Source organism: Scyliorhinus canicula, chromosome 7 (assembly GCF_902713615.1).
Source record: "Scyliorhinus canicula chromosome 7, sScyCan1.1, whole genome shotgun sequence".
NCBI lineage: Eukaryota > Metazoa > Chordata > Chondrichthyes > Carcharhiniformes > Scyliorhinidae > Scyliorhinus > Scyliorhinus canicula.
Genome location: NC_052152.1, coordinates 34,953,116 through 34,978,035, shown reverse-complemented (window position 1 = coordinate 34,978,035; position 24,920 = coordinate 34,953,116). Strand labels below are relative to the sequence as shown.

The following is a 24,920-nucleotide window of genomic DNA, read 5'->3' as shown; positions in this document are numbered from 1 at the left end:
ACCTCCAAATCTAGCACATGTCCTGGTTCATTACCCAGTACCAAATCCAATGTGGCCTCTCCTCTTGTTGGCCTATCTACATACTGTGTCAGGAAACCCTCCTGCACACATTGGACAAAAACGGATCCATCTAAAGTACTCAATCTATAGCGTTTCCAGTCAATATTTGGAAAGTTAAAGTCCCCCATAACAACTACCCTGTTACTTTCGCTTCTATCCAGAATCATCTTTGCAATCCTTTCCTCTGCATCTCTGGAACTTTTGGGAGGCCTATAGAAAACTCCCAACAGGGTGACCTCTCCTTTCCTGTTTCTCACCTCAGCCCATACTACCTCAGTAGACGAGTCCTCATCAAACATCCTTACTGCCACCATAATACTGTCCTTGACTAACAATGCCACCCGTCACCCTCTTTTACCACCTTCCCTGAGCTTACTGAAATATCTAAACCCAAGAACCTGCAACAACCATTCCTGTCCCTGCTCTATCCATGTCTCCGAAATGGCCACAACATCGAAGTCCCAGGTACCAACCCATACTGCACGTTCACCCACCTTATTCCGGGTGCTACTGGCGTTGAAGTAGACACACTTTAAACCACCTTCCTTCCTGCCGGTACACTTCTGCAACCTTGAAACCTTACTCACGACCTCACTACTCTCAACCTCCTGTATACTGGAGCTACAATTCAGGTTCCTGCTACTTTTACTCTGACTAGCATGTGGCACTGGTAGTAATCCTGAGATCACTACCTTTGAGATCCGACCTCTCAACTTTCTTCCTAACTCCGTATATTCTGCTTTGAGGACTTCACCCCTTTATTTGCCTATGTCGTTTGTACCAATGTGTACCATTGGCTGTTTACCCTCCTCCTCCAGAATGTCCTGCAGACGCTCTGAGACATCCATGACCATAGCAACATACCATCCTGGAGTCTCGTTTGTGGCCACAGAAACACCTATCTATTCCACTTGCAATTGAATCCCCTATAACAATTGCATTCCCACATTTTTTACTCCTCTCTTCTGCAGCAGAACCAACCATGGTGCAATGAGTTTGGCCTTTGCTGCTTTCCCCTGAGAGGTCATTCCCCTTAACAGTATATATACCGAAACGATATATTGTTTTGCAGGGGAATGGCCACAGGAGATTCCTGCACTGCCTGCATTCTCTTCCTCTGCTGGTAGTCACCCATTCCCTTCCTGCCTCGTGGAGTCTGAGCCTGTGGTGTGACCACCTGTCTATACGTGCTATCCATGATACTCTCCGACTCGCGGATACTCCACAGTGTCCCCTGGCTACTCCATCTCTGAAACTTTGACTTCCAGGAGCTGCGGCTGGAGCCACTTCCTGCACATATAGTGGTCCTGGGAGCTGGAAACGTATTTGGTCTCCCACATGGAGCAAGAAGAGCAGACCATGGCTTGGAGTTCTGCTGACACGTATTTCCCTTTAAATAAAATGTATCCTTTAATATCAAATAATATTAACTAGTATAAACTAAGATTAATTAGGGCCCTTCTTCTCTGCTCCTTGTTATTATAGAACATATAAATATACTCACCCAATCAACTCTTTTGATTTCCTGGCTCCACTTTCAGATTTACTTCCCCTTTATCCTCCGAGCTTGGATCCCTAACTGTTGTCTTTTTCAGTTATTTAAGTTTCAGCTGTTTAGACACAGTCCCTAATATCAGTTACACACCAACAAATCAGCTTACTGCTGTCCTGCGGCGTCACTGTTGATTCATTTCTTCAAACCCAGCGTGCTGCTTGTACAGCAAAAAGGCTGTCCCTCGCAGCTCTGGTATTGTCTGCTGCCTGAAGGTGAGGGAGGGCCACGAGCCTCGTGTGCTCTTTTTCCTCCGCTCCCAGTAGAGTGTCCCTCAGGTGCAGTGCTCTCTCCTCATACCTGAAGGTGAATGAGCCAGAAGGTGAGTGAATATGGAACTGTAAGTCAGAGAGTGCCGTGGTCATTGCGAGTGCTGAACAGCAGGCACTGGGGACCAACTAGGTGAAGGCGGTACAGCAATTTACCACTGCCAAGACGTATTGGTTTTTTTGCGCATAAGGTTTGTTACCCACGGAAAGGATAAATGGTCCAAGATAATCAATTTGCCATTTTACCATTGGTTCATCTGATTTGGCAGGTCGAATCAATGGTGGTCTTGTGACTGCTCCTTTATTATGGAGGAGACACTCTTTGGAATTTGCAGGAAATAGTTTACAATCAATTATATATATGGCCACAAGTAGTGCATTCCTAATTCTGCACATGTTGCTTGGCACCTCCTTGGAGATGACCTGGACCTTGATCAGTTTCCCTTATTAGCTCCACTCATAGTACATTGTACATATAGTACATAGAACATACAGTGCAGAAGAAGACTATTCGGCCCATCAAGTCTGCACCGACCCACTTAAGCCCTCACTTCCACCCTATCCCTGTAACTCAATAACCCCTCCTAACTTTTTTGGTCACTAAGGGCAATTTATCATGGCCAGCCCACTTAACCTGCATGTCTTTGGACTGTGGAAGAAAACCGGAGCATCCGGAGGAAACCCACGCAGATACGGGGAGAACATGCAGACTCCGCACAGACAGTGACCCAGTGGGGAATCAAACCTGGGACCCTGGCGCTGTGAAGCCACAGTGCTATCCACTTGTGCTACCGTGCTGCCCCAAACCCCATTTTGTTTTAGGAGGGATCACTATCACTAGGCGCAATACCCCCCTTCTTGGTTTGTTTTATAGAGATACTTTAATAGATATGCAGGCAGGCTTTCTTTACTAGGGTCTAGCAGTATTTGTAACTCTTCAACTCTGCTATTTGTTGTCTGTTTATGACATTGACCCCGGCCTCCCTAACCTCAATTCGGCTCATCCCTACAGCTTGTTTTGCCTGCCTGTCCGCAAAGTTATTTCCAAAGCTGTGCTGTTGGCCCTTGGTTTGACCTGGCATATGTAATACCTATATGTTTGGCTTTTCTGTTCTCAATACAGCTACTGTCTGCCATATGGTCCTGATTAATCATCTTATTTCTATGTGAATGAAAAATGAAATGAAATGAAAATTGCTTATTGTCACGAGTAGGCTTCAAATGAAGTTACTGTGAAAAGCCCCTAGTCACCACATTCCGGCGCCTGTTCGGGTAGGCTGTTACGGGAATCGAACCGTACTGCTGGCCTGCTTGGTCTGCTTGCAAAGCCAGCGATTTAGCCCTGTGCTAAACAGCCCCTGTGTCTTCTGTTTCGTTCTTTCCCGTATAAGGAGATCACTCTCAGATGCATTTCCTGCATATGCTGAGTCGGTACATATGAGTACTGTATTTTTAGAGCCTGCCTCTTGCATAGCTTCTTTCTGAATGCCATTGCTTCTGCATATTGTGCAGCATGGGGTCCGAAAGAAATTGCTATGGTTAGATTGGGGCTATATCTGGACTCCTGAAATTGTCCTTTCACTGGTCCTATCCCTGTAGAGGATTTCATTAATCCATCAGGTTAGAGTATTTTCATTGAAGATCCATCACAATACCAGACTTGTTTGTAGTCTGTGAGATTGTGTTTGGGTGGGGTGGGGGGGAATATTGTCTCTTTGTTCTTCGGGGTCTCCATACTCCATTTGAGGAAGGAATTTCAAATCAAACTGTTCAGGGACAACTTCCCATTCTACTGCAGGGTCTTTAAGTAATGTGGGCCATTGACCATATCTAATAGCTGCTGCTTTTCTTTCATTCTCTGGCAATCTGCTTAAAGTTATGTAATCTTTATTGTCACAAGTAGGCTTACACTGCAATGAAGTTACTGTGAAAAGCCCCTAGTTAGAACAGTCCGGCGCCTGTTCTGGAGAATTCAGAATGCCCAAATTACCTAACAGCACTTCTTTCGGGACTTGTGGGAGGAAAGCGGAGCGCCCGGAGGAAACCCACACAGACATGGAGAGAACGTGCAGACTCCACACAGACAGTAACCCAAGCCGGGAATCGAACCTGAGACTCTGGAGCTGTGAAGCAACAACGCTACCAACTGTGGTACCATGCTGCCACTTTTGAAGTGCAACAAGAAATCTATTAGAATTGGGGTTTGGCTCTAGTAGTAATAGCTTCGTTGAGAATTTGGAGCCAGTTTCGACAGCACTTCAGGTTGGGGGCAGGGTCAAGGGAAATGCCGATTCGGGGGAACCATAGATTTGAGACAGGGAAGTGGGATAGAAATTTTAGGACATGGGAGGAGAAAGGAATTAGGACACTAAAAGATTTATTTCTTGGGGGTCGTTTTGAAGGAGCTAGGAACGAAATATGGGCTGGAGCTGGGGGAAATATGTAGATACATACAGGTTCGAGACTTTGCCAGAAAGGAGGTACAGAGCTTCCCAGTAGAGCCGGCTTTTACATTGCTGAAGGAGGTGCTGAAGACAGGGGGACTGGAGAAGGGGGTAGTATCAGCGGTTTACGGGGCTATTTTGGAAGAGGAGAAGGTGCCGCTAGAAGGGATCAAGGCAAAGTGGGAGGAAGAGTTGGGAGAGGGTATGAGGAGGGGTTCTGGTGTGAGGTGCTCCGAAGGATGAATGCCTCCACCTCGTGTGCGAGGTTGGGGGTGATACAGCTGAAGGTGGTGTATAGAGCGCACCTTATAAGAGTGAGGATGAGCCGGCTCTTTGAGGGGGTAAAAGATATGTATGAACGTTGCAGGTGGGGGGCGGGGGGGGGGGGGGGGGGGGGGGGGGGTGCGCAAACCACGTTCATATGTTTTGGTCCTGTCCAAAGCTGGACGATTATTGGAAGGAGGTTTTTAGGGTAATCTCTAAAGTGGTGCACGTGAAACTGGACCCGGGCCCGTGGGAGGCCATCATATTCGGGATGTCGGACCAACCGGGGTTGAAACGGGCGCAGAGGCAGATGTTGTATACTTCGCCTCGTTGATCGCCCAAAGGCGGATCTTGTTAGGGCAGAGGTCAACCTCTCCACCCTGTGCCCTGGTGTGGCGGGGGGACCTGCTGGAATTCTTGATGCTTGAAAAGGTCAAATTTGAACTGAGGGGAAGGATGGAGGGATTCTACAATTCATGGGCATTATTCATTATGCACTTTCGAGAATTGGATCACTTCGAATATTAGGAGGGTGGGGCTGGGAGGGTTGGGGGGGAGAGGACTATATGTGTTAATGGTGACTATGGGTGATTCCTGATTCCTTTATGTCATTTGTTTTGTTAACATGCAGGCTAATGTCTGGGGTTTGGTGGGAGGATGGGATCGTTGTTATTGATATGGGGATTGACATTACATTAGTTACTGATTATTGTTTATTGTTGGGTGTAAATTTAGGAGAAAATGTGAAAAAGGAGGAGAATAAAAATATTTTAAAAAAAAGAATTGGAGTTTGGCCCTGCAAAGGTCATATTTGAATTAGTATTTGTAGAACAAAAGTCAGCCTTCTTTCAACAGCATGCAGCGCTGTTCAATAATGGTAAAATTGTAAGAATAATATGCAATAGGAATAATTTAATCTTTATTGTATGCTACGGCTATTCCTGCTCTTGTTCCAATTTCTCATCTTAAGGAGAAGCTGTAACTGACTTTTTCTGGTGTTTAAATCTATGAGCTTTTACATGTTGTCCATTAGTTTCCCCAAGGGATTTATAGTTCTCATTGGTGAAAATGAATGAATTATTTTTAGATGTACATCGGTCATAGAGAGGTTTAGCTAGTGGAGAATAATTAGGGAGGAATGCCTTACCATAATTTAGTAACACTAAAATTGATTGGAGTTCTTTAAGTTTTGTGAGCAGTTGCGACTTTTTCTCTAAACTCATCTGTCTGACCTTTTGGGGTTTTGGGGAAAACTGTCCTTGATTACTATAGTATCTGGAATTCGGAATTCTATTTCTAGGAGGCCGCTGTCTCGGTGGTGGTTGTCAAGGGGGTTCTCCTGAGAATAATTGTCCATCTCTTCAGGTTTTTTCTATGAGTCCATTATCTTGTAGCTATCCATTGATGCACTATCAATTACGATGAGAGAAAAGTAGAGGGTAATCGAGGCTTTATTACGCAGAGATGTGGAGCCTCCCGCAGCTGCTGCTGAAATGGCTGCAGCTCGGAGAGCCCACACATTTATACTCTGCCTACTGGGCGGAGCCAGCAGGCAGGGATCTACCCCCGTACCTGTAGTACAGGGGCCTTACCATAAAACCCTCGTATGCAGTATACACAATACAACAGTGGTGACAACCACATCCCTTTCTTAAAAAAATATTTTGTTGATGCTGGCATAAAGATCATTGCAAAGCTTGATTCACTTTTGCTTGGTTGAGAGGTCCTATTAATTAGAAAGAGTCTGGAGTCTAATACTTGCTTCAAAAGATCTCTCTGTGCAGGATACTCTGTCCGAAGGGAGAGATCGTGTTACAGCAACAACTGCTGTCAAGATTGTTTATCCCGAAGCTCAACTGACAAACACAGTCTCTAGATTCTGAAACTTATTGACTGCAGCGCAAGCTGCAAATCCTTTGAGGGACTTTTGCATTTGCTACTTCATGTATTTCTTGGGCTACTCCATATATTTTTCCTGCATTTTGTTTATTTTCCATGTTTACAGGTTCAAACGCATTCTATTCATTTTTTCCCCCTCTTATCTTGTTTTAAATATTTTTGAGGTAACCCTCACATCCCACAGCGTTGGACGCCCACTGTCGCCGGATTAGGAATTCCCAGACCCAAATGGTTAATCTTGCAAGTCTATTTCTGACTAAGCCAGCAGAAGTGGGAAAACTATCTCTCTGTGACACACTGAATCAGCTCTGACTAAGGGAGATTACCGGTTCAGTTCTTACACAGTTACCCCGTAATAGAAGATTGAGTATGACACCCATTTACCCCTGTTTGGTTATGGATCCTTTGTCATATAAGACTTCCTAAATGACTGTCTACGATCCAAACTTTAGTAAAATACAGTTTATTTTTTAGTGGAATTGTATTATATAAGCATTCTAGATGACAAAGATACAGAGTTTAAAAATAGGAATCTGCACAGTCCTTTGTTATCTGCTAACAGATTTGTTTTCACTAAGAGAAAGGTATATTTAAACATGGAAATCCGAAAGTTCTCTATTTCAAAACATTTCTCAATAGAGTAATAAAACATACAAAGTTTCAAAAGACTTTGTTTCGATGATGATGCGACCATCGATTCACTCGAGACATGAGTAGAAGTAAACCGTGGCTTTAATCAACTTAGAACAGTGCCTGCCTGTGACTGAACCAATACTGAGAACTGCCTACAGGTCGACAGCTCTTTATACCTCCCTTCAAGGGGAGGAGCCATGGGCGGAATCCATACATGCCCCAACATGTTCCCCTATGGATAATGCCATACAATGTCCCAGAGGAGAAGCCCACAAGGGCAACAGCAAAGCACAGATACAAATACAAGTGCAACAGCACAGATACAAATACACTGGTGGATTATTAGTATAATACATTCACCACAGATGAGACGGGCTGTTAGAACCTAACTTTGACTGCACCCTTAGCTGAAGAGGGATGAGTGCTGGCTCTGTCAAATCTGTCTCTTTTTATACATATTTTTAGTTTGAGTGTCAAACATTTTAAATATAGGACGAAATTCTCCGACCCCCAGCAGGGTCAGAGAATTGCCTGGGGCCGCCGAAAATCCCGCCCCCGCCATGGCAGAGATTCTCCGTCACCCAGGTAGTGGCGGGGGGGGGGGGAATCACGCCACTCTGATCGGCGAGGCCCCTGCGGCGATTCTCCGGCCCGAAGTCCCGCCGCTGGGAGGCCTCTCCCGCCGCCGAGGTTTGAACCACCTCTGGTGGCGGCGGGATCGTCGGCGCGACCGGGCCCCCGAGGTCCTGGGGGGGGGGGGGGGCGCAGGGCGATTGGACCCCGGGGGGTGCCCCCACGGTGGCCAGGCCCGCGATCGGGACCACCCGATCAGGGTGCGGGCCAGTGCCCTGGGGGAACTCTTTTTCCTCCGTCGCCGCCACGGCTTCCACCATGGCGGAAGCAGAAGAGAAACCCACAGCGGCATGTGCCGGTGGTGACGTCAGTGGCAGCTGGCCGCTGACGTCACCGCCGGCGCATGCGCGAACAGGCGAAAGCCTTTCGGCCAGCCCCGCTGCCGGGCGGCGGACCTGAAAGGCCGCTGGCACCGGTTTTTGCGCCAGTCGGCGTGGTGCCAACCACTCCGGCGCGGGCCTAGCCCCCAAAGGTGCGGAGAATACCGCACCTTTGGGGAGGCCCGACCCCGGAGTGGTTGGCGACACTCCCCTACGCCGGGACCCCCCGTTCCGCTGGGTAGGGGAGAATCCCACCCATATAGTCAGACAGAAAGCTGCTATGCAAATGGCTCTGTTTTGTTTATTTCTTGTGTGCCAAGATTTTAAATATATAGTTGATCAGAAAGTTACTATTACAAGTGGCGCTATCTCATGTGTCAAAATGTTACATAGTTAGAAGGTTGCTTAGTTAGTTTTATTTGTTATCTTTGATATTGCCTTCTTCATTTGGCAGTGAGGTAATTAAAAGGGATTTATGCTCTGTCAAACCAACGATCTTTTGGCCAAAACACTTCCAATTATTCTAAGGAAAGACACATGTCTTTCTTTTCCACTGTGTCTAAAAGGCACGTCTGCTACAATGATTTTAGTCTACTTGGGTTAGGTATACTGTGTATTAATTTTAAATCTCCAGCATGGTAGCATTGTGGATAGCACAATTGCTTCACAGCTCCAGGGTCCCAGGTTCGATTCCGGCTTGGGTCACTGTCTGTGCGGAGTCTGCACATCCTCCCCATGTCTGCGTGGGTTTCCTCCGGGTGCTCCGGTTTCCTCCCACAGTCCAAAGATGTGCAGGTTAGGTGGATTGGCCATGATAAATTGCCCTTAGTGTCCAAAATTGCCCTTAGTGTTGGGTGGGGTTACTGGGTTATGGGGATAGGGTGGAGGTGTTGACCTTGGGTAGGGTGCTCTTTCCAAGAGTTGGTGCAGACTCGATGGGCCGAAGGGCCTCCTTCTGCACTGTAAATTCCATGAAATATGAAAAAAAAATCCTTACAAAAACTTTACAGGAAAATCAGTGTCATGAGTGTAATCCTGTGTATATTGTGTTAATTCTGGGCTGTGATATTCTCGAACATAAGTCCATTCAGGCTGTCTGAGGGATTTCCCTATTCAGCCTTTAGCCAAGCTCCAGTGTTTCCTGGTTGGACTTGATGGTCACCTACTACTAATCCCCATAGGTTAGACAGATTGTCTGAATTCCATGTGGTACTCAGGGGAATCCAAGGATTAACGTTATCCTTTTCTTGGGGAATGGATCCTGCTGCTGGCGGGGATGTGCCGTACTGGGATACTGGGCTGGCGGGATGGAGAATCCTTGGTCTTCTCAAGAGGATTTACAGTATTGTTACATATAACAGCAAGAAAGTAAAGAATTTCATGATCATTACTTAACATATTATTTTCATGTTTGTACCCTGAGGCTCGATGTATCCTGATCTTAGTTCAGCCTTTAAAGCTTTGTATCTTTGTAATGCAATTCTTCCTCCATAAGCAAGGACAAAAATTTTTGATCATAAAATCCATATTCAGGGTTTTAGTAATAGATTGTTTCAATCCCTTGAGAGGGTTGAGATTTCCAGGTTTCCTTTAATTAAACGAACCGTTGGAATAATGACTGTTCTGGTTCCTCATTGTTAATGGGAACGGATCGTCGGTTAAGTACTGTTGGCTCCAATAATGTTGGGCTTCTTGATAACTGGATGATGGCAGAACGGAAGGGGTTCCAATTGCTTCTGAACACTTTGTCTGTTGATGTCCCTGAACAAAATCTTGCCGGTGGTGAGTCTGGTTGCTATATTTGGTCCTTTCCCGCTGGGCAAATACAATATAATGTGGGTAAATGTGAGGTTATTCACTTGGTGGCAAAAACAGGAAGGCAGATTATTACCTTGAATGGCGGCAGTTAAGAAAAAGGGGAAGTGCAACGAGACCTGGGTGTCTTGGTGGAACAGTCGCTGAAGGTTGGCATGCAGGTACAGCAGGCGGTGAGGAAAGCTAATGGCATGCTGGCCTTCATAGCCAGAGGATTTGAGGATAGGAACAGGGATGTCTTGCTGCAGTTATACAGAGCCTTGGTATGGCCACACCTTGAGCATTGTGTGCAGTTTTGGTCTCCTAGTTTGAGGAAGACCATTCTTGCTATTGAGGGTGTCCAGCGAAGGTTCACCAGACTAATTCCCGGGATGGCAGGACTGACATATGAAGAAAGATCAACTGGGCTTGTATTCGCTGGAGTTTAGAAGAATGAGAGGGAATCTCATAGAAGCATATAAAATCCTGATGGGACCGGACAGGCTAGATGCGGGAAGAATGTTCCTGATGTTGGAGACATCCAGAACTAGAGGTCACAGCTTAAGAATAAGGGGTAAACCATTCAGGGCTTGAGGTGAGGAAGAACTTCTTCTCTCAGAGGGTTGTGAACTAGTGGAATTCTCGCCCACAGAACGCTGTTGGGGCCAGTTCATTTGGATACATTGAAGTGGGAACTGGACGTGGCCCCTGTGGCTAATGGGATCAAGGGGTATAGAGAGAACGCGTGAGTGGGGATACTGAATTTGCATGATCAGCCATGATCATATTGCATGGTGGTGCAGGCTCGAAGGGCTGAATGGCCTACTCCTGCACCTATTTTCTATGTTTAATGGGCAATAAGCAAAGAGTGGAGATGAACGGGCACTTTCAAGCTGGCAGGCTGTAAGAAGTGGAGTGTTGCAAAGACCAGTACTTTTAGGCACCACGGTAGCATGGTGGTTAGCATAAATGCTTCACAGCTCCAGGGTCCCAGGTTCGATTCCTGGCTGGGTCACTGTCTGTGCGGAGTCTGCACGTCCTCCCCGTGTGTGCGTGTGTTTCCTCCGGGTGCTCCGGTTTCCTCCCACAGTCCAAAGATGTGCGGGTTAGGTGGATTGGCCATGCTAAATTGCCCGTAGTGTCCTAAAAGGTAAGGTTAAGGGGGGGGGGGTTGTTGGGTTACGGGTATAGGGTGGATACGTGGGTTTGAGTAGGGTGATCATTGCTCGGCACAACATTGAGGGCCGAAGGGCCTGTTCTGTGCTGTACTGTTCTAAGTACTGTTTAGCCAAAGAGACCATTTATGAATGATATAAAGTTGGGTTGTGAGGAGGACACAAGGAGATTGCAAAGACATGTGGACTGGTTAGGTGAATGGGCAAAAAGACGGCAGAGTTAATGTGAGAGAATATTCATTTTGGTTGTGAGGATAGAAAAGGTGAATTTTGCTTTAAGGGGATGACATTTGTGAATGTTGATATTCAGAGGTACAAGGATGTATTTGCACAGAGAACACAAATTTAGAGGAAGGTACAGCAAGAAGACAAATAGCACGTTGCCTTTCATAGCCCTGGGGATTGGTGCGCAAGGATAAGAAGTCTTGCAGCAATGGTACATGCCAAAACTCACATGATTTGCGATAGCCCCAATACCAGTTCATTAGTGCCCATTTTAACTAAATAAAAGACAGGTCCAGAAGTTTCCATAGGAACACAGCTAATGTTTAAAGTTATAATTAGGACATGCCTTTACTGTGCATGACACTACCCTGGAGAATTGCAGATGCTTCAACATTCAGGATATTCAAGACTGATTGAAAAGACACTAATTTGGTCACCATAGCCTCGTGCGGCAGATTCACCACCCTCTGGCTGAAGAAATTCCTCCTCGTCTCAGTTTTAAAGATCAGCCCTTCAGTCTGAGGCTGTGCCCTCTGGTTCTAGTTTTTCCTACAAGTGCAAACATCCTCTCTACGTCCACTCTGTTTAGGCCCCTCAGTATCCTGTAAGTTTCAGTGAGATCCTCCCTCTTCCTTATGAACTCCGAGTACAGACCCATAGTCCTCAACCATTCCTCATACGACAAGCTCTTCATTCCAGGGATCATTCTTGTGAACCTCCTCTGGACCCTTTCCAAGGCCAGCACAGCCTTCCTTAGATATGGGGCCCAAAACTGCTCACAATACTCTAAATGGGGTCTGACCATAGCCCTATACTGCCGAAGAAATACATCCCTGCTCTTGTATTCTAAGCCTCTCGACATGAATGCTACATCATTTGCCTTCCCAACTGCTGACTGAACCTGCATGTTAACTGTACATAGAACATAGAACAGTACAGCACAGAACAGGCCCTTAGGCCCTCGATGTTGTGCCGAGCATTGTCCGAAACCAAGATCATGCTATCCCACTCCCTGTCATTCTGGTGTGCTCCATGTGCCTATCCAATAACCGCTTGAAAGTTCCTAAAGTGTCCAACTCCACTATCACAGCAGGCAATCCATTCCACACTCACTCTCTGAGTAAAGAACCTACCTCGGACATCCCTCCTATATCCCCCACCCTGAATCTTATAGTTATGCCCCCTTGTCACAGCTACATCCACCCGAGGAAATAGTCTCTGAATGTCCACTCTAACTATTCCCCTCATCATCTTATAAACCTCTATTAAGTCGCTTCTCATCCTCCTCCGCTCCAAAGAGAAAAGCCCGAGCTCCCTCAACCTTTCCTCATAAGACCTATCCTGCAAACCAGGCAGCATCCTGGTAAATCTCTTTTGCACCCTTTCCAATGCTTCTACATCCTTCCTATAATGAGGTGACCAGAACTGCACACAATACTCCAAATGTGGTCTCACCAGGGTCATGTACAGTTGCAGCATAACCTCGCAGCTCTTAAACTCAAGCCCCCTGTTAATAAACGTTAACACACTATAGGCCTTCTTCACGGCTCTATCCACTTGAATGGTAACCTTCGGAGATCTGTGGACATGAACCCCAAGATCTCTCTGTTCCTCCACATTCCTCAGAACCCTGCTGTTGACCCTGTAATCCCCATTCAAATTTTTTCTACCAAAATGAATGACCTCGCACTTATCAGGGTTAAACTCCATCTGCCATTTTTCAGCCCAGCTCTGCATCCTATCAATGTCTCTTTTCAGCCTACAACAGCCCTCCACCTTATCCACTACTCCACCAATCTTGGTGTTATCAGCAAATTTACTGATCCACCCTTCAGCCCCCTCCTCCAAGTCATTGATAAAAATCATAAATAGCAGAGGACCCAGCACTGATCCCTGTGGTACACCGCTGGTAACTGGTCTCCAGTGTGAAAATTTTCCATCCACCATCACCCTCTGTCTTCTATGTGATAGCCAGTTACTTATCCAATTGGCCAAATTTCCCTCTATCCCACACCTCCTTACTTTCTTCATGAGCCGACCATGGGGAACCTTATCAAACACCTTACTAAAATCCATGTATACCAACGACACCAACTGCTCTACCTTCATCTACACACTTACTTACCCCCTCAAAGAATTCATCAAATTTGTCAGGCACCCTTCACAAATCCGTGTTGACTATCCCAGATTAAGCTGCATCTTTCCAAATGGTCATAAATCATATCCTTCAGGACCTTTTCCATTAACTTACCTACCACCGAAGTAAGACTAACTGGCCTATATTCTGTAAGAGAATCTTGAACTAGGACTCCCAAGTCCCTTTATGTGTCTGATTTCCTAAGCATCTCCCCATTTAGAAAATAGTCTATGCCTCCATTCGTCCTACCAAAGTGCATTAACCTCACACTTTTCTACTTTGTATTCCATTTGACACTTCTTTGCCCACACTCCTAGCCTGTCCACTTCCTTCTGTAGCACCCCTGTTTCTTCCATACTACCTGTTCCTCTACAGATCTGTGTATTATCTGCAAACTTAGCTAACAGTGCCTTCAGTTCCTTCTTCCAGATCGTAAACTCTGCTACAAGTCACTGTGGCCAGTTAAACAAGGATGAGTCAGTTCAGTAATCTACATCATTCTGTATTTTTAGTGTCTGGCTCACCGTTCACAGCAGAATCTGTCGTCCATTTGCCAACAGAGTGAAGCCAAGACTACAATTCCCAAACACTGGAAAGTGGCGTGACCCAGCCATTGGAGTAGAGAGAAAAACAACAACAAGAGGTCCAAGTTGTTTTACTCAAGGGCTTCAATGTCTGACAACATGTCAGGAGCGGCAACAAGTAAGTTATTTGAGGGAGAATGCGGTTGCTTGTTTTTTTTCATTTTTGCCATTTCAAAAGTTGGAAGCCATTCCACACACTTTGGGCATGATTTATGTGGTAGCCAGCAGGAACCGCCGTGAGCTTCCTGACGTTTGGCCTGACAGGGCTTTTACCGCTATAAAACGTTAATTGGTCCAATTAACAAGGCTCCACGGACTTCACCGCAAATCATGGTCCCGCCGGCTGATTCTCTGGGACCACGCTTGCCAGCCCCCTGCCAACAGGAGAGAGCAGCACTTAAACAAATCCTTCACAGCCAACCTCACTGAGCTCACATCCATGCCTCTGAGACAGCTAGCCCCACGATTCGGCGATGCCAACTTGGACAGGCTACTGGAAGCAGTGGAGGGCCGATTGGATGCCTTGTTCCCCCAAGTGTCAGCTGGGAGGAAGCGGCAGTGGCAGTCAGCTTGGGGAGCGTGACCAGAAGGACCGGCACCCAGGGCCATAAGAAGGTTAATAACCTCCACTGGGCGAGTTTGCACCAGACCCCCAACACCCACCCTTCCCCTTCTCCTGCCCACCCCCAATAATGCCCCCCCCCCCCCCCACGTGTAACCACGCATGTGGCTAACGATACCCCTACTGTGGCCCTGCAGGAGAAGTTGATGCACAATAGAGGGGAAAGGGCATGGGTGGGAGGCACGGGACATCAGAGACCTCAACTCCTAAGAGGAAAAGGCCCTGAGGTCACAGAGGACAGCAGTGACCACCGTAGAGTTTGGCACATGGCACAGAGATAACGATCCACCAGCCCCAACCCAGATGACCTGTCAAACAGAAGTTATTATGCCATACAGACAGACCCATTCCACCCACATGTTCATTCTCCAGCAGGACCTACAGCCGGTCCATCTAGGATGTGCCCCGTGTCCAGCTCCGCCCCCGCCTGCCTCTAAAGAGAACACCGAGGTTGCCAACATAATAGTCACGGCGCAGTTATTATCTTCAACCTCCACCAGCGTAGAGACACACATGCCGGTGGCCAAAGGTAGCAGACAGGCTTCTGGGACACATTCTGGTGAGCATCACAGAGTTGCTGATGCACATCAGGTGGAGGCAGAACCATCCAGCGAGACAGAACCCAACCGGGTCCCAGTCAGATGCTGAGCCCCTGGACCAGGTTTACCCAGAACTGATGCAGACGCTAGGGTGCGGCTGTGAGATTCAGAGGGGGGGTCAGCAATGCTCCAGCATGTGTCGTGGTTCCCCAGGACGACAATTTGTTCGTACCGATTAAAACACCGAGAGTCTGAGAAGCGATCTTTCAAGCAGTGAACTTTATTTTTCCTAGCACAAGAAAAAACAAAGCTGGGATGTCCGGAACAATCCGAAGAGCCTCAGGGCTTGCTGTCTTTTATGTACATTTCAACTCCATATCTCAAACTCTTATCTTACTTTACAGCCCTCTTATCTTGCTTTCCAATCTGTCCTTGCTTTGGCCACCATTGTTTTTAGTTGGCCCTTTATCTGTCCCATTCGAGATTGGTCGCTCCCTATTTCCTCTCTTTGCTTCTTAAACCATGGTGGTTATAACTCTTGTCCTTATCTTGTTCCTGTGTAAACTTCCCTGCTTGTGAAACAATTGTGGTTTTGCTGACTTAGGCCGAATGTACAGAAAAACATGCTCACTCTATTCTTGTCTTTTTATGGCCATTATTTATGGTCAACCATTAAGTTGAGCCACTGAGCCGTATTCATTGTTCTCCCAAGTGACTATTATTTGTCTTTGTTAATTAGTAAATGCTATACTACTTTTCTGGGTCTTCTGCTTTAATCATATTAACTATACTTGATTACATTAGGTCACACGAGGTATATTAACTATACTTGATTACATTAGGTCACACGAGGTTACCCTAGGTTACATATTCATCTCAATCTATTTTGTCATTTCACTAAAACCTATGATTCTGAACTTCATACCTAACTCATACAATATCCAGTACAAATTCCCTTACATGTCCCCCCTTTGAGGCTATTCCCTAGCCTCATACCAATTACCAAGCTCAAATAATCCCCTTGCTTGATCCCATTTACATTTTATTTTAATCACTCTTTGCAGGCAATGTGGAGGAGCCGAATAATTTGGTCAGGGATCAATGTCCCTATTCCAGCTTTATCATAATCGATCTATCCAGGTTCTGATTCTTGGGTTGCTCCCCCAGATTGCCTGCTCCTGACAGTCATCAGCCAAAAACCTTCCCACCTTTGCCAAGGGAAGGGAAAAAGACTGATTCCTGTGTACAGACTAAGTTCTCCTAGTCTCGTGCGGATTTCAGCCAGGTGCTATTGTAGTTACAAAGCGATCTTCCATTATTATAGTCCTTTCACAGAGTGATGAGTTTCAATCTCGACCAAGGTCATGGTGAATCCACTCATCGGAGGCAGCTCAAGGTTTTCCCGTTCCTCTGTTTTTCCTCGTGAGCGTGAGCTGCTTGTCACCATCATCTGCCGTGCTGCAACTCTGGTAAGGAAGGATCTCAGGGCGGGTAGAAAACAACAAAATATGAATCCTAGAATGGTTATGATTGTGATTGCTACAGCTCCAGCTTTGGCAAACCATGCCCCCCATCTTCCTAACATTCTATCCAACCAACTCCATGCCTCATGCCCAAACCCAGCATTTTCTTTCACTTCTGTCCTAAGATTCTTCAACTTATTCATGGCTTGTGTAAATGACCCCTCTGGACCAGTGTTGTTAGGGATAAATGTGCAACACTGGTCTCCAAACATAACACAGACCCCTCCTTTCTCTGCCAGGAGCCAATCTAATGCCTGTCGATTTTGCCATGCCATTTTACTGGTCGCATCCAACTGCTCTCCCAATGCTTCCAGGGCATCATTCGAATAATTAATAAACCTCTGCTGATTATAATAGATGTAATTGATCCACTCAGTGTTTTTGCTGGGTGTGATCCAAACAAAGATGGATTCAAACCCTGCAGCTATTTCGTTCCTAGCTTTGAACTCATTCGGAATGCCTTGGGGCTGTCCGATTGCGTCTAGTTGTACCCTAGGGTCAGGGGTATATGCCCTCTTAACTTTTCGTGATTTAATTTCTTTTTCCACCGGCAGTATTACAGTGCTCTGGGCCAACATAACTCGGGCACACAGTCCCCTCCAATTCAGTGGTAAGTGTGCCAGCAGCCCTTTTTCCGGGCCACAAAGCCACCAGAGATCGGCCAGTTGGTTTACTTGATAGTCTAATACATAAGGAGGGGGTGGCGATCCCCCATCAACTGGGATGATTAGACTACGGGCGTCAGTTATATTCCAAATTCTTTCACACTCTCCTGTGTAGTGTCCCAAACTACTCCCCGTGCTGCTTCCCCTCCAATAACAATCTTGGATTCGTAAGTCAGGCCGCACCCTCCATTCCTTTGGGGCCGCGTCCATTGTCGTTCTTGGCCAATTTGGACAATTGTGGGCTATATTGTACATGCCCTTTTTTACCCCAGCAAGCAGGACACACACGTAGGGACATATCGGCGGCAGCCCTTTACAAAGGTCAATACATGCGGATCCTGAACAGTTTATCGTCTCATACGTGAGCGTCCTACTCCCTGTCTTATATGTCTGTGTATATGTGGTGTGTGCACGGCAATTTTTCTGTTTCCAGATTTGCCGCATGGTTCTACATTCTCCTGATCCCCATGGTACATCAATTACTTGGGTGTTAGGTCTCTCTGATGCACATACCACACAATCTTTCCCCTTACTGTTTTTCTGACCTGTATACTCAGCCCATTTCCACCATTTGTTTCTTGTTGCTTTCTCCCAAACAGTATTCGTACTCACTAATCGTCTGCGTCTTGTTTGTCTTAATACTGTACCTTCCTGATTCTGCACCCCTATGTCCTCTGCATCCCACTTTCCTCTTTTATGGGTCAAGGAAGTCCTCAAGGGAAATAGTGTCCAAGTCCCAGGTGGGGAACGAGGCCCTTTCCCTGTTCTCACCTCCCTCGGCACCTTGACTAACAGGCTCAGGCTGGGCATTTGTATCATCAGCCAGCTCATGCACAGAACCACTCTCATCATCTGTTACTATTTCTGTTCTACTTTGGCTCTGCTCCTCCTCCTCACGATTCTCCTCGTGTAGTGCTATCTCTTCCTCGCTGCTATTCCTATCCGCCCTGCCACTATTCCCAGTCTCCCTTCTCTCCCCTACCCCGGGTACCGTTCTGGTACAATGGTTCAAGTGATACCACAGTGTACTGCCTTCTACTTGCAACGCCGTGGGAGATACTTTGGTGACGTCAAACGGCCCTTCTCGTCTGGGTTCATGCCAATGTCTCCGGAACTTTCTGATGTATACTTGATCTCCCGGTTTGATCTGGTGTTCCGTTGCAGGGCTCTCCTCCTCCTTGGCCTTTTCCTGTTCAAAAATAGTTCTATGTATAAAAGTTAATTGTCGTACATACTCTCTTGTGTCCTGATCTAAACACTCCAACGCGGGGCCCCCTGCTCCCCCGATCTTTGGCACCGGCATTACTCTTCCTGTCATCATCTCATGTGGGCTTAAATGTGTGATTCTGTTTTCCTGACTCCTGTATTGCATTAGAGCCAATGGCAGAGCATCTATCCAGTTTTTTCCTGTCTCGCTGCAAATTTTGCTTATTTTAGCCTTGAGGGTTCCGTTTGCTCTCTCCACCATTCCTTGGGATTGAGGATGATACACACATCCAAACTTCTGCTTTATTCGGAGTGCTGAGAGTGTCTCTCTCAGTGCCCTCCCTATAAAAGCAGATCCATTGTCTGAACTTAATTGCATGGGTATGCCAAATCTTGGGATAATTTCTTTTGACAGGAAGTTAATTACCGTTCCAGATCCTTGATCTTTGGATGGCGTTGCTTCTATCCATCTGCTGAATCTATCAATAATCACTAGCATGTATCTTTTCCCCCTCACCACCTTTCCCATATCCACATAGTCCATGCATAGATGTTTAAACGGCCCTTCGGGAATGGGTATATGCCCTATTGGGGCAGTAATGCCCTTCCTGATATTATTCTGAGCACACACCTCACACAGACCTAGTATATAATCAATTGAGTTTTGCAGGTATGGTGACCAGAATCCTTCCTTCTTAATCTTCCTAGCCACTTCTCCTCTTGCACAGTGATCCACTCCATGTGCTTCACTAATTAGTACGGTTAGTAATGATGTGGGTGCTATGACCAACCCCTCCCCATTTCTCCATATTTTGTCATGTTGTCCCTGTAGTGCTCCTCTATCTTTCCACATTGTTTTTTCAGCTACAGGGGCTTCTTCCTGTAACTGTGCCACATCTTCTAATGTGATTTGAGGTTCGATATTCCCCACACCTGGCCCTGGGTGCGGCCTTGCTATTTCTACTGGGGCTATCGTAGCCTCAATGTATCCTGACGCTTCTTTAGCCGCCTTGTCGGCTTTGGTATTTCCCTGTGTGATGCTATCCGTTCCCTTTTTATGCGCTTGACACTTAATTATGGCTAATTCCCTTGGACCCATCATAGCCCTTATCAAAGTCCTGATTTGACCTTCGTGTTGAATTGGTCCTCCTCCGCTTTTCATAAATCCCCTTTGCTTCCATATTGCCCCAAACAGGTGGCAAACCCCGTGGGCATAGGCCGAATCAGTATAAATTTCCACTGCTTCCCCGTTTGCTAACTCACATGCTCTGGTCAGTGCTGCAAGCTCCGCTAACTGGGCTGAGCATGGCTGCTCACATTCTTTTGCCTCCAGTACCTCAAATGTTTTCCCTTTCTGTTCAACTACTGCATAGCCAGCATGATTTCCCCTATGATCCCTATGACACGAGCCATCAACATACAACGTTCTCTTTTCTTCTGTGTTTAACCTATCTGCCTTCAGATCTTTCCTCAGTTTCATAAACACTTTTGTCTCTCTTACACACTCATGCTCCTCTCCCTCATGTGGCAATGGCATATATTCAGCTGGGTTGGCCCTATTGCACTTCACTATCGTAATGTCCGGGAATGTGGTCAGCATTTGAAAATGGTGAATTCTAGCCGGCGTCAGAACAAACTTCCCTTTTTCAATCAATTCAGCTACTTTATGGTGTACATGTATGTTTATCGGATATCCCATTGTGACCGTAGCTGCCTTTTCGTACGCCCACCAGGCTGCTGCCAGGCCTTGATAGCACGGAGGGTATCCCATTGCTACGTCATCTAGCTTGGTACTATAATATGCTACAGTCTGCCTTCGCCTCCCCTTGCAATTTTCCTGTGTTAACACTGCTGTAGCAAATCCGGCTTCTCTGTTACTCACAAATAAGTCAAAGGGTTTGTCATAGGTCGGTAAAGCCAATGCTGGTGCCTGTGCTATTTCTCTCTTTATATTCTCAAATGCGTCTAACGCATCTTTATCCCATGTTAGTTTGGCTTTTAATTCTTCACACCCTGCTTCCTTCATTATCTTTCGTAGTGCCTGCGTTTTTTCTGCATAGCTTTCCACCCATTCTGAACTGAATCCTGTCATTCCCAAAAATGTCATTATTTGTCCCACCGTCTGTGGTTTCGGAATTTTTAGTACTGCGTCTATTTGCTGTGAAGCTATCCCCTTCTGCCCTGCTGATATTTCTCTCCCCAAGTATTCTACCTTTCTCTGGCACAGCTGCAGCTTCTTCCAGGATACTTTATGACCCCCTTCTGCTAGTCTTTTCAAAAGTTTTAAACTATCCTTCCTGCATTGTTCTTGTGTTTCTGTGCATAATAGTAAATCATCCACATATTGTATCAGTGTTCCTTCCAACTGTATTCCTTCTAAATCTGCTCTCAACACCTGATTGAATACATGTGGGGAATGTTTAAATCCTTGGGGCATTCTATTGTATGTGTATTGTTTCCCCTCGTACGTAAATGCAAAGAGATACTGACTTTCTTGAGCTAGTGGCACACTAAAAAATGCCGAACATAGGTCGATTACAGTAAACCATCTACTTTCAGGTGGTATATTTGTCAACAAGGTGTAAGGGTTTGGAACCTCTACTGGCATATCTTCCACTACCTCATTAATTGCCCTTAGGTCATGCACCAATCTCCATTTTTCTCCGTCCGCCTTTTTTACTGGTAGGAGCGGTGTATTACACCTGCTCCGGGTTTCCTTTAATACCCCTGCTTCTATCAATCCCTTAATCGTTTCCCTAATTCCTTCAATTGCTTCTGTCTTGATTGGGTATTGTGGCCTATAGGGCCCCTGGCGTCCTGTCTTTAATCTGACTTCAACTGGATTAGTGTTTTTAACCCTCCCTACATCCGTGTCCTGTCTGGACCACAACTCCTGTGGGAGGGAGTTCAAATCCTGCTCTAAGCTCTCTCTCCATTCCAGTTCCTGTTTCTCACTTTGCACTCCTATTGTTATCTGCTTTGGTTTCCCAAGCATCTTAACATCCAAAATTATTTTCGTCATTTGTCCATCGCTGGACGTCCAAATATCTACATTGTCTGTCTGGACAAATTCTAAGTCTTGTGCTCTCAACACCATTGGTCCTAGGTCCTTTGATCTATATCCCAGATTTACTTTCAATGTGACATGTGGCTCCGCCCCAGGTACAGAGAACCATTTGTCAATCCATTCATTCCTAACGATTGCGAGGGCCACTCCCTCTAGTCCAATTAAAATACTTCCTGACTTTATTTCCTGTTCTCGTCCCGCCTCCCTTTCCCATTTCTCCTGTATTTCAGGTTCCTGCCCTTCATCAAATATCATTGTACTGTGTAATTCCGTTCTCGGCCATTTGGCTTGTGGAACCCAAGTGTCTATACGTTTTCCCCAAACTTCCCATATCTGTTTTTTAATTTGTTCCTCTATATCTCCCAGCCAATATACATTAACCCCTTCCTTTCCTGGTATCTCAAGTGAATACATTCCCATCAAATCAATTCCTTGTTCGGTGCATTCTAATTTCAGTCCTAGACCTAGGATTGCATCCCTTCCCAATAGGTTTAAAGGAGTTTTATCACATACTAAAACAGGTACATGGGTAGTTTTGTTTCCAATGGTAACAGGCACCGGCGTCGTCATTCGAGCTAGTGTTATTTTCCCCGAGAACCCCACAGTTTTTACAAACCGGTTTGACAATGGTAGGTGATCCGCATATTTCGTTTGTATGCACGTACACGTGGCGCCGGTGTCTATCATCATGGGGACCTCGATCCCGCCTACTCTAACATTAACTATAGGTTCCTGCTCTGCGGTTTCTGTTATTTGTACGTACTGTCCTACCATTTCGGGGTTCTCTGGGCCTCTCTATGCGAAACTCTGATGGTTCACCGGCCCTTGAAACATCGGGATGCTGTTCGGCGACCCTTGGATCAGCTGTTGGCCTGCCTGTTGCTGGTTTTCTCCCTGTCTGGTGGAACTCCGCGGGCAATTCCTTTTTATGTGCCCTATCTCCCCGCACCCCCAACACACACCTGGAGGGCCAGGCAGTGGTCCCTGTCTCGGAGTCTGATAATTAGCCTGTCCCTGCCCTCTCTGATTCTGAAAGGGTGGCCTACCCCCTCCCTGTCCTTTCCCATTTTTATTCCAGTCAGTCTGATTTTGCAGGGCGTACGGATTTTGATAATTTAGGCCATGGGCTTGTGGGTTTATGGACAGTGGGAAGGCAGAAATGTTATAGGTTACGATGGGCTGGCCTCCATCTCCGCTCCCCCCTATTGTTAGTGCAGGAATTTCCCCTGGCTTTTGCTCCACCACCATCGGTGCTATTTTTCTGGGTGTGAGATCTTCTTTTGCCTTTAGCTTATCCTTGTTTTTGATCTCCTCCAATTGTGCCTGAAGGAGTTTACGTTGTATCTCCTTCAGCTGTTTGTCTGCATTCTTTTCATCTTTGCGATGTCTTTCTACTGCATGGGCAACATAATCCACAAACTCCTGGTAGCTTTTTGAGTCCAAGCCCACCACATCCTCCAGTCTTGTCTTAGCTGAGACTGGCAGGCCCTCTAGAATTGCAGCCCGGAACATGGAGTTGGTCAGCGGGTCTGTTAGAATGTCCCTCTCCGTGTCCCTTCTCCACCTTTTTAATTGATTTTCCACATACACAGCTGCATTCTCCTCCTCACCCAATGGCTCTCCCCTTAGGGTTTTTACATCCATTCGATTGGGGTACATATTCCTCAGTGCCTGCCAGACGTCTTGTCGGTACGGGTCCATTAGTGTCCCATCTACCTCTGGGTCATAAGCTGCGGTCGGGATGCCGGCACGTCTCATTACTTCTGCCATTTGGTCCATTCCTAGCACCTTTGTCAGGAGAGCTTTGATGTCACCCAGTGCCATCCTTTTTCCCACCATTCCTGCCTCCAACTGTCCAATCCACCTTCCAGCTCCTTCCAAAATATTGGGTAATTCATTAATTAGATTAGGCAAATCCTGACCTGACCAAGGGATATACTGCGGTCTGCCACCCTTCAGAATCACCGGGAGCATCTTATTCCCTCTTTTCTCCCTATCTGGAAACTTTATAGTTTGGTGTCTTACCCGTGTCGATTTTCTTTGTTCCCCTAACACTGATTGTCCCCCTTCGTCGTCACTACTTTCTTCTGTCTCTCCTTCCATCTCTCCCTCGATTCTCTCTGGGTACTTCCACCTCCATGCTTTCCCCACTTCTCGTCTGTCTGCCTCTTTGTTCCCTTGCCAACATGTTTCCTTTATGCTTCTTTTTCTTTCTCTTTCCTCTCTGCTGGCTTCGACTCTCTTTTCTTTTATTTTTCCCTGTGACGCCTTACTTTCACCCTCGCAAGGATCATGACTTGTTTTCCACTCACATTTTCTTCTACCATTCTTTTCTTCCTCGTCTCGTTCCTTTTCCTTTTTCATTACCGTCTTTACCCATTCCAAAATGTCTATTACATTTACTTCTTCCTCCAACTGCTTTCTCCTTTGGTTTAACTCATTCAACTCCTCTTCTGTTTTCTTAGCCTCTTCCTCTACACCTTGTTTCTTTTCTAACTCCCTTTGTGCCCATTCTTCCTTCGTCACCTCTTCTGTGTCAAATACTCCCTCAAAATTCATCGTGCCTGATATAACTGGGTACAGTCCCGTGGAACCCTGTTCCTCTGAGTATGGGGGCGGGGCTACATTTGGATCTTCCAATTTTGCTTTTTCCTGAAGTTGCACTGGCATTTGCATCCATACTTCCCTCCATGCCCTTCTCCTTTCTCTCCCTTCCTTTTCAAACAATGCCAGTATCTCTAGTTCTTTTTCTCGCTTCTCCTTTCTTTTCTTAGATTTATCTTTTATTTTATAGTTCTTTATTATTCCCTTCTGGTCCTCACACCTCTCTACGCACCATGTGCCTTCCTCCGGCCACTGTGTATTAGTTTTACTTGTTCTTTTGGCCCATTTTTCAGAGACGTGTTCTATATCTCCCCTGAGGGCTGGGAACTTATCCCCTAATGTTTCCACTGGTGTTTTACCCTTGTGTGCCATTACTCGTCTTTTTGGATTACTGTCACAATTTTTATCACTTAATCCGTCAGAGTTAGGTAGCACAGTGATTATTACTTGCTGTGTTGTTTGTCCGTGCTCAGTCCCCTGTTTACCTTTACCTTGGGTTTCCCTTGCCAATATCTGTAACTCTAACCGGGGTCCCGATATCCACTTCCCCGTAGTCCCCTGTCCCGGCACTATCTTCCTTTCCCGGGCTAGAGGGTAGTAGGTTTTTACTTGCTCGTCTATGTGTATAGAAACCCTATATCGATCAGATTCCTTTATTAATTTCTCTAGAGTTTCCAAGTTTATTTCGTCTATCCAATTCCTATC

The 24,920-nt window shown here is 46.2% G+C and overlaps 1 protein-coding gene across 3 annotated transcripts in view; it reads left to right on the top strand.

The window, feature by feature from the left end:
• Positions 1-1,761: 1,761 nt before the first annotated feature.
• LOC119968854 (omega-amidase NIT2-like) overlaps positions 1,762-24,920 on the top strand; it is a 58,922-nt gene continuing 35,763 nt past the window's right edge. The window contains exons 1-2 of one of the 3 annotated variants that reach the window (XM_038801737.1): positions 1,762-1,827; positions 13,918-14,107. In XM_038801737.1, coding sequence (XP_038657665.1) covers positions 14,077-14,107 — 31 coding nt within the window. In that variant the 5' untranslated portion in view covers positions 1,762-1,827; positions 13,918-14,076. The remainder of the gene's footprint in view (positions 1,828-13,917; positions 14,108-24,920) is intronic. The other 2 variants (XM_038801741.1, XM_038801738.1) reach the window with 2 other exon arrangements.